Source organism: Anas platyrhynchos, chromosome 2, assembly GCF_047663525.1.
Source record: "Anas platyrhynchos isolate ZD024472 breed Pekin duck chromosome 2, IASCAAS_PekinDuck_T2T, whole genome shotgun sequence".
NCBI lineage: Eukaryota > Metazoa > Chordata > Aves > Anseriformes > Anatidae > Anas > Anas platyrhynchos.
Genome location: NC_092588.1, coordinates 105,960,174 through 105,972,984, shown reverse-complemented (window position 1 = coordinate 105,972,984; position 12,811 = coordinate 105,960,174). Strand labels below are relative to the sequence as shown.

Here is a 12,811-nt window from a genome sequence, read left to right as displayed (position 1 = left end):
CATGGTGTTGCTAATTCGTAGTGCGGAAGAGACTGTGGATGTGAGGGCCTCTTAGATCTTTGGGCATAATGCTTGAACCTTCTAGGGTGCATGACTTGTCTGTGATGATGGTAGTGACACTTTTCCTCCTAGACATCTTAGTGTTTTCAGAAACACTCCATATTTTCAAATTAAAAAAAAGCCAAGGCAAATTTTTTGAAAATAATAAATTCTGTTTGCCATTAGATATGTTTCTACAAAATGCTGGAGTTCAGCTGTTGTTTTTATTTATGGTTTAATATCAATTATAATTATGACAACAGCTTTCAATTCAATATGACATAGCATATTGCAAATGTCAGCAGGATTATAAATAGGGGATATAAGGGAATTTGTGACTCTAGCTTCTGCGGTTAGTGATTGAAATACATGTATCTAATGATGCATTGCAATTACAATTCAAATTTATTTCTCAAATGTTTCATCTAATGCCTCTGAGGACAAGGACTCTTCTGCTATTTCCCTCAGTAAGTTCTGCTAATTAAGTGGTAGAAAGATTTTCCTGGGAGTCCAGCCTGAGTTTATTCTTTCAGTCTAAGTAATTTCTACCCTGGTGTTTCTGACAGTATGTTAGTTATCTTGGCTTTACGCTGTGGCTAGGACCAACATTTCCTGAAGCTATTGTTAATATTAGACTCACTGTTTGTACCTGCTGGTGAACGTGGCTTGAGACAGAGCCAAAATCTGTTCTGGAGCACGTGTGCCTCTGAGCACCCAGGCCTACTCCAGGCTTATTGCTGCTTCTAAGGGCTCTTCTGAAGTTTGGGGTAGGCCCCTGTGGAGGCAGCACGTAGAAGTGCCTGGGTCCTGTGGTACATCGTTTTTGTGGCCTTTCCTATGTCTGCCCAGCAGCTGTGTTGTAGGTGTTATTAGAGACAACTAAACCTTTTGCCTAGGGCCGTGTTAGTTAAAGCCACAAAGAAACCCCATGTAACTCATTGCACCACACCGAATCTTTCCTAAAAACTTCAGATGTGTGAATGGAAACTGCACTGTGGGGGTTTGGCCTGCCTGAGTGCAGAGAGACCCCTTTCTGCTTCTGGACAGTAAAGCTTGGTACAGCTGAAGTGTTGAATACAAGCCCATTTGTAGTGCTGAAGTTAAGAATAGCAATGTGCAAAGGATTATAGCAAATGAGGTTACATCAGGCTGGTTGCCAGTCACTAGTGGGGTCCCCCAGCTTTCAGTGTTAGGGCCAGTTCTCTTCAATGTTTTTTGTAAATGATCTGGATGCAGGACTGCAGTTAAGTTCGAAGATGATGCTAAATTAGGAGCTGACTCCCCTGAGGATGGAGAGGCATTTTAGAGAGATCTTAACAAATGAGAGGTCTGGGCATTCACTGACTGTATGAAACTTCGCAAACCCAAGTGCTGGATTCTGCACCTGGGACTGGGTAATCCTGAAAATATGTGTTGAGGTGGAGGTGAGAGTTTGGAGAGTAGCACTGCGGAAAGTGACTTGGAGGTGCTAGTTGCTGGCAAGTTGAATATGAGCCAGCAGTGTGTTCTAGGTGTGAAAAGGGCCAGCTGTATCTCAGGATGCATCGCACACACCATAGCTAGCCTGTCGAGGGAAATAATTGTCCTATATGACTGCACTGTTGTGGCCTCACCTCAAGTACTGCAGGCAGTTTTGGGTTCCACAATATAAAGGAAAAGAAGGATATAAAACTATGAGTGTCCAAAGGAGGGTTACGAAGATGGTGATGGGTCTAGAAGGGAAGACGTATGAGGAGTGGCCGAGGTCTCTTGGGCTCTTCAGCTTAAAGAAGAGGAGACTGAGGGGAGACCTCATCATCGCTGACAGTTTTCTCACAAGAGTGAGCAGAAAGGGAGGTGCTGGTCTCTTCTCTTAGGTGACTAGTGATAGGGTCTGAGGGAACAGCATGAAGCAGGGACAGCTGTTCAGGCTGGATGTTAGGAAAAGGCTCTTCACCAAGAGGGTGGTCAGGCACTGGAATAGGCTCCCCAGGGAAGCGGTCATGGAACCAAGCCTGCTGGTATTCAAGAAACAATTGGAGAATGCTTTCAGACGTGGTGTTTTTCTTTCTTTTTGGGTGGTCTTCTGCGGAGTCAGGAGTTGGACTTGATGATCCTTCTGGGTCCCTTTCAATTTGAGATATTTTATGATTCCATGAAATGTGAAGTGAAAATTAGAAACAAAGAATCACTTGGGGATTTTCATAGTCCGGGGAAATGTATTTCTATTTTTGAAAATGTCACTGGTATTTCTAAATGTGGGACTTGTTTTGTCCTATAGTTACTATATTACTACTGTTACTTTCCTCAGTGGGTATGTCCATTCCGTGAAGTACTGCCTTTCTCTACATAATGCCTTTGATTTACCAGGATACTTCCTAATGCAAGAAAAGAACCAGGAAGGTTAATTATACTTCAGTTCCAAAATTAATGTCATTTTCTAGAAGTCTCCAATGCAACTAAAGGTTGTTACATCCTTCCAGAGGAGGCACTGACTCAGTTTCAGACTTTGATATCCTCCTCTAATGTGTTACCTAAATGTTTCATAGATAGTAGAAGCCATATGACACTGGTAGCATATATGGTATTAACTTTTGCTGTTCTCTTTCCAGTTAGAGATTTCATTGTTATATTTTAATATATTTCAGTTACTCTGACACACTGTGTAAATGATGTAATTTTAAGCTAGTGTACTTATGCAGGAAAGAAGCAAAATTAATTTTAAAGTTAATAATCTGTGCTGAAATCAAGCTTGCATAGATGCTTCTTGTTTAATTTATTGTATGAAAAGTGCAAACTTTCCTGCACCAATGTAAATTTCGTTGGTTACCATGATAACCACTGCACCATGTGCATTGTGCATCACTTGTTTTTAACCAATTTAAACTGAAACAATACAACTTTTCTGACCTAAAGTCTTATATACATGAAGGCTGTTCATCGAGATTATTCTGCATTTCTTCGTAGAAGATTGTCATAGAGAGTTAAGACATAAAATGTGTTGCAGTGTCTTTGCACTGCTATGTGATAGTTTTCTCACGTGTTGCTTCTCACACTTGAGAACAAAAAGCTTGTGAAAGAGAGGAAGTGGAGAACACACTTTGATACTACTTTTATACTACTAGTGATATGCTACTGCTACTTTTCATTTACTGAAAAACTGAGGGAAGTCTGACATTATATTCCCCTTGCTTTCAGCCTCAAGAAACAGCATCAAGGTCTCATACCTTCAAAAAAAAGTCCTTTAAGAAATTCAAAATTTGTGGAATCTGCAAACAAGTAATTGATAGCCGAGGCATTTCGTGCAGGGGTGAGTAACATATGATGTTATCTGTTTAGTTTCTTGTTGTATAAAATAAATTAGTTTATATTAATGTTAAAGTTTATAAGAATCCATGATTCTGGAATTCCCCCTGGACTAAATATAATCGTTACCTTGACTTCCTTCCTTCCTTTGTACAATACTGTGCCCTGTTTTTTGGGAGGAGGGAGCTGTAGTATGTAGCTGGACATGTATAATTATGTGCTTTTATTACTGTGCTAGGCAGGCAGGTTCCAGAATAAGCCAATGCCTGTGCAGGCACTTACGAGCATGTGAGTGAGTGATGTGTGCACAGTGTGTGACAGATGCCTCTGGAATTCAGCCTCCAACAGAGAAAGAGAAAGTGACCCAGAGTCACTGAGGCATGAAGGTTTTTCTCTGCATTAATTTGCTAAAATTCACAAGAGCAGCCATCTGTTTTTTTTTCTTAATTTTTCTAGTTCCGTTATGCTCTGCATAATCCTTAGTCCTTCAGTCTAATCACTCAGAGTAACAATGAAGAGATGCTTATCCTGATTGAGAAACTAGAGACACAGCTGTCTCTGGTGTTGTTGCCCACTCCTAACTGCTGTTTTCCGTCACTCTTCTACCTTCTTTTGTAGAATTGAACATACTTGCCTCTTCTCCATGGGATACCTGTGGGAAAGACCTTAGGCAGAAGTAAATAATGGGAAAGCTCAGTAGGTCGTTTCTGTAAGCTGTTGAGGGTTAGGGGGGTCTTAATTCCCTGTACTGATTTAGTCTGTTCAACTGTCGTTAAACAGTTTCTCTGCTTTCTGCATGCATGGTTTACCTCCTAGTACGAGGATGCTTTTGTCTATTCATCTGAAGTGTAGTTACTCTTTTTGCTTAGTGGTATTAGCACTATCTCCCAGTTCTAAATGGACTCCTCTGAAGGATAGAGAAGGAGATGGGAGGCTTGAATGTGGAAGGAATGTAGGCTTTTCCTTCTACATGCAATGCTGAACTAAGTTACAGATCTGCAGATGAACAATTAAATGTAAAATACGTCAGTTGTTCAGCACTACGTTTGTCAGAGAAGTGGCAGTTGCCACTCCAGAGTATTCACTTCTTTAATGTCTTCCCTCCTTCTGGAGGTTGGTCCCAAAGTTCTTAGGATTTAGTTGTTTTAATCTTAGCAGAAATTGATAGCATTGTTAGAAAGAAGCCTGCTTTAGTAGAGGAATTGTATTAAGACCCTCTTAATCAGGTTCATTGTTAGTGTACCAGGAAAGAACTATACTTTTGAAGGGAGGGGCCTTTGGGGTGGGAATAAAAAAAAATGTTTGCCAGGTTGCTGTGGATTTGAGTCCTTATAGCCCAGAGCTAGAAGACTCAAATTCAGAAAAGCCATATCAGCGTCCTTACCTACTGTTCTGCTCTTCTGGACCTCATTCTTACCAACAAAGGAGAACCTTATTGGGAATATGAAGGTCAAAGGCAGCCTTGGTTACAGTGACAATGAATTGTTGGAGTTCAGGATACTGAGGGCAGGGACGAAGATGAAAAGCAAGCTCACAACTCTGGACTTCAAGAGAGTATACTTTGGCCTCTTCAGGGATCTGCTGGGAAGAGTCCCATGGGATAAGGGTGTGGACGGAAGACGGGCCCAAGAGCAGTCCATCCCAACAAATGGGGGAAGTAAGGCACAAATGTCTATGTAGATCAAGAAATTATTCCTGGCCAAACTCTATCACAAAAAGGAAACACGCAGAGGGTTGAAGCAAACATTCCTCCTTTCCAAGGAGGAATACAGGAATTTTGTCTGAGCATCCAGGGATGCAGTTAGGAAAGCTAAAACACAAATGGAATTGAATCTGGTCAAGGATGTTAAAGATGAAGAAGGTCTTCTGGAGTTACATAGGTGACAAAAGGAAGACTAAGGTAGATGTGGGCTCATTGCTGAATGAAACGGGGACCAGGTTACCCAAGGCATGGAAAAGGATGATGGAATGCCTTCTTTGCCTCAATCTTTACTAGCAAGATGAGCCTGCAGGAATCTCAGGTCCTAGAGATGAGGGGAAAAAGCTGGAGCAAGAAAGTTTCCCTTGGTGGAAGAAGATCAGTTCAGGAAATGCTTACTCAAACTGGACTGGAAGAAAGTGAATGTCACTCCTATCTTCAGTAAGGGCAGGAAGGCGGACTCAGGGAAATACAGGCTGGTCAGCCTCACCTTGAGCCCTGGGAAGATAATAGAACAGCTAATCCTGGAAACCATTTCCAGGCACATGAAAGACAAGAAAATTATCAGGAGTAGTCAGCATGAATTCAACAAAGGGGAAGTCATGCTTGATCAATGCAACAAACTTCTACAGTCCGGGCAACTGAGGAGAGAGCAGTGGATATTGTCTACTTGGACTTCGGTAAGGCCATTGATGCTTTTCCTCACTGGATCCTCATAGATGTTTAGCATAGAAGAGCTGTTGGATGGCCAGACAGTGAGGTGGATCAAAACCTGACTGAATGGCTGAGCCTGGAAGGTAGTGGTCAGTGGTGCAATGTCTAGCTGTTTGCCACTAATGAGTGGAGAGCCCTCAGGGCCAGTACTAGGTTGAGTCCTGTGTACTGGTTTTGGCTAGGATTGAGTTAATTTTCTTCCTAGTAGCTAGTATGCTGCTGTGTTTCTCATTTAGGATGAGAATAATGTTGATAATGGGCTGATGTTAATTAATATGAGGTAGATGGCTGGGGTGGGGTCAGACCACTGCTTGTAGAAGGGATGGGCATCAGTCAGTGGATGGTGAGCAATTGCATTGTACCTCCCCTGTTTTGTACATATTATTATTACTACTATCATCATTATTATTTCTCTTCCTTTTCTGTCCTATTAAACTGTCTTTATCTCAAACCACAAGCTTTTGCTTTTTTTTGCCCCCAGTTCTTACCCCAAACCCACTGAGAGGGAAGGGTGAGCAAATGGCTCTGTGGTGCTTATTTGCCGGCCGGGTTAAACCACAGCATCCTGTTCAACATCTTATTAATAATCTGGATGATGGGGCAAAGTGTGCCTTCCGCCAGTTTGCATATGACACAAAACTGTGAGGAGTGTCTGATTCACCAGTGGGTCATTCTGCCATCTGGAGAGGCTGGAGAAAGGGGATGACAGAAACCTCATGAGGTTCAACAAGGGGAAGTGCAAAGTCCTGCATGGGGAGGAACAACCCCATGGACCAGCATGTGCTGGTGGCCACCCATCCGGAAGGCAGCTTACCAGAAAAAACCTCTGGGTGTCCTGGTGGACATCAAATTTTATGTGAGTCAGCAATGTGCCCTTGCTGTTCGCAAAGAAGGTTAACAGTATCCCGGGCTGCGTTATGTGAAGTATTGTCATCAGGTTGAGGGAGGTGATCCTTCCCCTCTGCTCCTCACTGGTGAGGGCACACCTGTTGTACTGTTTGCAGTGCTCAGCTCTCCAGTACAAGAGAGCCACGACCATACTGGGAAGAGTCCAGCGTAGGGCCACAGAGGTGATGGGCTTCAGCACCTCTTTTCTGAGAAGAGGCTGAGAGAGCTGGGACTATTTAGCCTAGAGGAGGAGGCTCAGAGGGGATCTCATAAATGCATGTAAATCCCTGAAGGGAGGGTGCAAGGGTCAGCCTTTTTTCATTGGTGCCCAGTGACAGGACAACAGGCAATGGACACAAAGACACAAACTGAAATGCAGAATGTTCCCTTTCAACATCACAAAATGCTTTTTTTTTTTTTTTTTTTTTTTTTGTGTGTGTTTAACTATGAAGGTGACTGAGCACTGGCACAGGTTGCTTAGTGAGGTTTTGAAGCTTACCTCCCTGGGTATATTCAAAAGCCATCTGGATATGGCCCTGCTTGAGCGGGGTGGGGGTTGGACCAGGTGACCTCCAGAGGTCCCTTCCAACCTCAGCCATTTCATGATTCAGTTAAGAGGTTTACCATTTGTCTTGTAAACAGATCGCAGGTTGATAAGCATGAGCAAGTTTTTGTATTAACCTAGTGTTTAATAGCTTTGTTCAAATAAAGAAGCTAACAGTACGTGCCAATGTAGTTTAGCACTTCATTGACTTGTTGCAATAAATGGCTTGAAATATCAGGAGGAAAACAAAATTCTCATGTATCCAAGCTATTGACAAGAGGTTTATTTATTTATTTATTTATTTATTTTATTTTTATTTGGGGGGGGGGGTGGGAGGGGAGGAAGGGGGACAATGGAGCTAATTTTATAAACAAGTCTTATTGGGACCTCTCCAAAATATATTCCCCAGATGGGTACATCGATGACCGTGGCACATCCATGTCTGAGGCTGGCTGCAGTAATTTTCTACAGGTTTCTGAGTGCAGTTGTCTGGAGCCCCTCAATAAAGTCGTGTATGCCACCCCCCCTTTTTTTTGATGCAAGCATGTGGCAGATCTACCATCCTTATTTGGTACGTTTTCATAGAATCATTAAGGTTGGAAAAGCCCTCCAAGATCATCTGGTCCAACCATCCCCCTCCCACTGATATCACCCACTAAACCATATCTGATAAGTTAACTGTGGGATGTGAGCAAGAACGAGAGTTGCACAGGGTGAAATGATGACTATGAGCAGTTTGAATTTAGTAAGAATCCATTTGTATTTTAACTCACAGCATGGACTTTATGAAGCAGAGCTTCAGAAAAGATGGAACTAAAAGTCGTCTGTCCCTTCAGCAGCCCTGGAGTGCTTAAAATGAAACTTAGTACAGTGAAACTCCATTAATATGAAGAAAAATTAACCAACTGTTTCAGAGCCAAATCTTAGCGCTGTTTTTTTTTGTTAAATTTTACCTGTTGTTGCTGTATAGAAGTGAGCAAGTTGTCAGTAGGAGGAAGGAAGGGGGAAGAAAAGTGTGTAGTTAAGAACAAATGAAGTTCTCTGGTGTATTACTGAGAAAGTCTTGCTTTTTAGTCATTTGTCCTGAGAAAAGAGTTGTTGTCTGTACTGAATGCAAGTTGCTTGCAGGCTGTAGTATCTTATCAGCTAAGAGAAAGTTATGTCACGAGAAATGAAGGAAGGGAAAGGTCTATATTGGTCACCATGTAGTAGTTACTTTTTATGTAGCAATGAGTCATCTATACTTGTTGCAAGAAGAGAGCTGTAACTGGGTGTTGTAACAACTGGTCAGATAAGTTTAAACTATTCATTGGCAGCCATTGTTCAGGTACGTGTTTGGCCCAGTCTTGCAAAATGTGTCCTTCGGTAGTGACCACTTATGAATGCAATGCCTAAAAATTTCCTATGAAAAATAAATGATTGACTGGAATGCATGCTTGAATGCTGGTGTCACTCCGTTGTTGTATACTTTAGTCCCCCTCAGGAAAGCATGCCTAATTGTACTGATTTGATTTTTAACATGTTCTACAAAACAGTAGCAAGAAGGAAAGGAAGATTTGAAAAGGGAGTGAGCTGCTGTTTTAAACATGGTTGTAAGCTGGGCTGTCTGTTTGATGCAGCTATTCATTAGCAAGAAATGGAAATCGGCAGTTGATGTCTACAGAACATGCACATTATAGAATAAACTGTGACTGCTTATGCCTTTTCAGCACTACCTCAAACTTCAAGGCTTTTGAGCTGGTTTGATGTGTTCATCTTCCCTACATTACATTTTAATTTAGATCAGGGTGGAGCAGATAAACATCCTAGTTACGTGCATTTGCATATTTGACCAAAGGGCAAATTGATATTTTTTAACTACTTACCCTAGATTGCAAATATTCAGCATTTTACTTTAGTTGTAAATAAGCTGTCATAACTACATAATTTCTGTGTAATTTCCTTGTGAGTTTCTATTTTCTCTGATTGTATTACTATTATGTTTGATAGATGTAAAAATGTATATATTTTTATTTCTTTTTAATTTTCCTCTGCTTTCTTTGTACTATAATTCATCCTAGGTTTGTTGTATTGTAACCAAATGACAATTTGTCATAGAAAAGACAAGAGATTTTTAGATAACCTGAATCTTTTCAGTCTCTAGCAAGATTTTTTCCTGGCTAATTAAAAACTGCGATACAAGTTTAGAAAATATGAACGATTTTAAATTACATAGTTGTTATTTTCTAGCTGTAAGACTGTTGATAAATGAAATGATGAAATGAAACACTTTAAACACTGTTGTTGATGAATCACCCCTCCTGTCCAGTTAATGATTACATTAACACGTCTACATGCTGGGAGTGAGGCTTTACATGCAATGCAAAGCATTCCATACATTAGATTTTGAATTTAAAGTAATTCATGTTAGTTTGGATGAACTGAATATCTTTTTGTTGATGTAACCTAACCATGAACGTGCTGGTTTGGAGAATATATTTTGGATGGGTACCAGTAGGAATGTTTGTAGAACTTAATTCCTACACAAGTGGTACATAAGCATCCTTACTGAAACACATCCATCTATGGAGATGAGAGAAGCTGCAAAATTGGCATCCTGTTGCTAGCACAGTGGGAAGTGTGTGTGGGAACACGTGTGGGAGATTTTGGCAGAAAATTAAGTAAGGTAACTTACTAAGGTGATGTCCTACTCACTTATATATATATGTGTATATATATTATTTTTTAAGGCAAAACATCTAGTGGAATGTTTCTTGTTCACAGAAAGCAAACTGCATCATGTGTTAGATCACATTTGAGAAAATAGCCTGTAGTGAAAACATGAGTCCCATCTTCCTTTACCTCAGTGATAAAAGCTGAGTTAGTCACACCAGAATTTGGTCAGTGGTTATAAGATTTATTTTAAAGGTAAGGTTCAAACCACAAATTGTTTTTTTTTTTTTTTTTCCCTTCTGGGGGAAGAGGTACAGCTTCTGTTCATTACAGATAATAAATTAAAAAGATTTTTTTAAAGTAAAAAAGGACATGTTCCCCTCCACAGTTTTATAGGAAGATTGGTGACTGCTATGTGGTCTAGTGTAGCTACAGTTTTGTAAACTTAGCCCCCTTGAAGACAACTCAAAAATTCCTAAGGGTAAATTTGTACTGAAATTAGAATTATCTGCTGAAGTCCAACAGCCAGAAATGAAATGCTACTTTCAATACAGTGTGTATTTCCAGTGTGATAATCATGATATGCCCTTTGTAGAAAGGACCCTGAAAGTAGGTTTTGGTGAATTTGGCTAAAACCTCACATTAAACAAGAGAAAAAATAGCCAAAAATAATATAGATAAGATTTAAATAAAGCAAAGATGGGCAAAGAAAAAAAAAGTTGCAAGCAGCGCTGAATATTTTGTTCTGGTACATGAAGAAAGCTTCAAGAAACTAAGCTGGGCTACAGACAAAACTCTGCTTAGACACATTCAGGATCTGAACCCTGTAAATAGGTAAAAGGGGAATTGTTAGCTGATGTTATGAGAGTCCCCATTAACAGAGCTCCCATTTCTTGTCATTAATGTGATTAAAAAAACGACACTTGGAAAGTAGATGCCTACAACTGCATAAAGACTTGAAATATCATGCTAACCTCTGCATAGCCTAGAAGGCTTTGTCTTCTTGAAGGTTTGTGTGACTTGTTTTTGCTCTAAGAGTTTAAGAACAGCTGTGAATAAAAACATGCAGGCATATTAGGTCTTATTCACATAATGAACAAGTTCTACGGAACATTAGCTTTCTTGTTCTGAAGGTCATCCATTTTAAACTGATCCTCGCTCTTAGCATAACTTACATAGGATATATTTTCAAGATCCACAATGAGCACACAAGCTTCCCAGACCTTGCAATATTACTTGCACTGTCTGGAGACAGTCTAGATTTCTTTTTTTTTTCCCTGTTTGTTTCATGTTGGTTGCTGGCAATGGTAAACCATAATCTGGTCAAAACCACAGCAGCCAGAGTATTTCAGGAGGTAGCTACAATGACAATTTAACTGTAAACATGTTACTGTAACAATATAAATTCCCCAGCAAAATCAGCAGGAAACATTATGATCACGGTTTTTCCTGCAAGATGGAGGAGTATGGGGGTAAAGGTAAAAAACAGCCATAATATTGCAGTAATAGTGCCAAACTACTTTTCTCTTAATAAAAGTTTTCCACTGCTGTTGTCAGCAAAAGCAAATGGAATATTTCCTCTGCAGGAGAGCTCATTCACAACATTTTCATTGTATAGCTTCTTGAAGTCAAAGATGCTGAGGTTTTGCACATTATTTCCTGTAATGGTCTTTTAGGCTTCATGTTCAAAACCAATGTCTACAGTCCCTGGCATGAAGTGCCGGGAGGAATATTAAGATGAAGAGACAATGGTTGGCTGAATATTTAAACACAAAAAAACCTATAACAAAAAATAACCAAGTGAAGAAAACAGGAAGATATTTGTGGCATAGGAAATGGACCAGCAGATGTTGCTGCTGTAGTGGGGCTGGTTAGTCTTGCAACATCTTTGGCACGTGACTCTTAAAAATAAGTGTTTCATTTTGTGGCTAAAGCCCAGTATTTCCAGATATAGGACTCTTTCTTCTTCAGTGTGTCATCTTTTTAATGCAGTTGATTTCTTTATTTTTCATACTGCTTTCATTTTAGATATTTATTGTGAATTGCTGCAGAGTTGGTAGGAACAACAGAATATTATGGTGCAAGAGTTTTTTTCTAATAATCTGACTAGTGTTATTAAAACCTCATAAAAATATAAATAGCTAGCTAATTGTACAGTTCTCTCTGCCACTTGAGACATGTTAGTTGTGAATGTTTTTCTTTACTATGCTCTGCCTGGAGAAAACCCTGTCCTTGCTATGCATTTCTCAGAACATCTTGATTTTTTTTTTTTTTTTTCAATTAACATATTTTCTTCAGAACCAATGACAGACCTAGGTTTTTCTGCAAAATATTTCCTGCATGAGGGAGGTATTAGTCAGTAGTGGTATTGCTAGACTACTTACTAATATGGGTAGGCTTTACCACTTCTGCTGCGCTATGACACTGATGGTTCTTTCAGTGGTATTAGCAGAGAAGACTGGCATTGGGAACTATAAAAACTAAATGTTAATGATACAGACCTTTTTATAGGATTAGATTAGATTCCATTTGTTGTGGACTCCTCATCAAGGACTCCTAAGTTGTTGTCAAAAAAAAAAAAAAGCTGTAGCAGCATGTGCATATATTGGCAAAGGTGAATTGCAGATACTGAGGGAAAGAACGCCTTCTTCAAACAGCGGGGCCTGTGAGCCAGTATCCTAATTTATTACTTGCCACTAAGAAGGTAAAATTAATATCAAGAGGTTTTTTTTTTGGGGGGGGGGAAGTGTTCTTTCTTGGTGTTCAGTTAAGAGACATAACTCTGTTTAATAATTAAGTGCTTGCTTTATATGCAAGTTTGTGCCTCTAAGAGGATATCTGAATTGTCGTGTCGTAGAATTCATTAAAAAAAAAGGAAAATCACATGATAAAATCTGAGGTTAAGTGTGAGGTTAGTCTCATAAAGTACTTATGCTTTAATATTCATTGCATGTAGAACATGACAGAATGTATGTCTATATATTACCAAT

At 39.9% G+C, this 12,811-nt stretch overlaps 1 protein-coding gene across 9 annotated transcripts in view; it reads left to right on the top strand.

The window, feature by feature from the left end:
• Window positions 1-12,811, top strand: part of TNS3 (tensin 3) — a 245,005-nt gene that overhangs the window by 64,913 nt on the left and 167,281 nt on the right. For 5 of the 9 annotated variants that reach the window (XM_038173696.2, XM_038173695.2, XM_027451289.3 and 2 more), the window contains exon 2: window positions 3,217-3,328. The exons of 3 other annotated variants lie outside the window; for them this stretch is intronic. In XM_038173696.2, coding sequence (XP_038029624.2) covers window positions 3,217-3,328 — 112 coding nt within the window. Of the gene's footprint in view, window positions 1-3,216; window positions 3,329-8,183; window positions 12,526-12,811 lie in introns of those variants that run through there. One more of the 9 variants, XM_038173700.2, reaches the window with a different exon arrangement.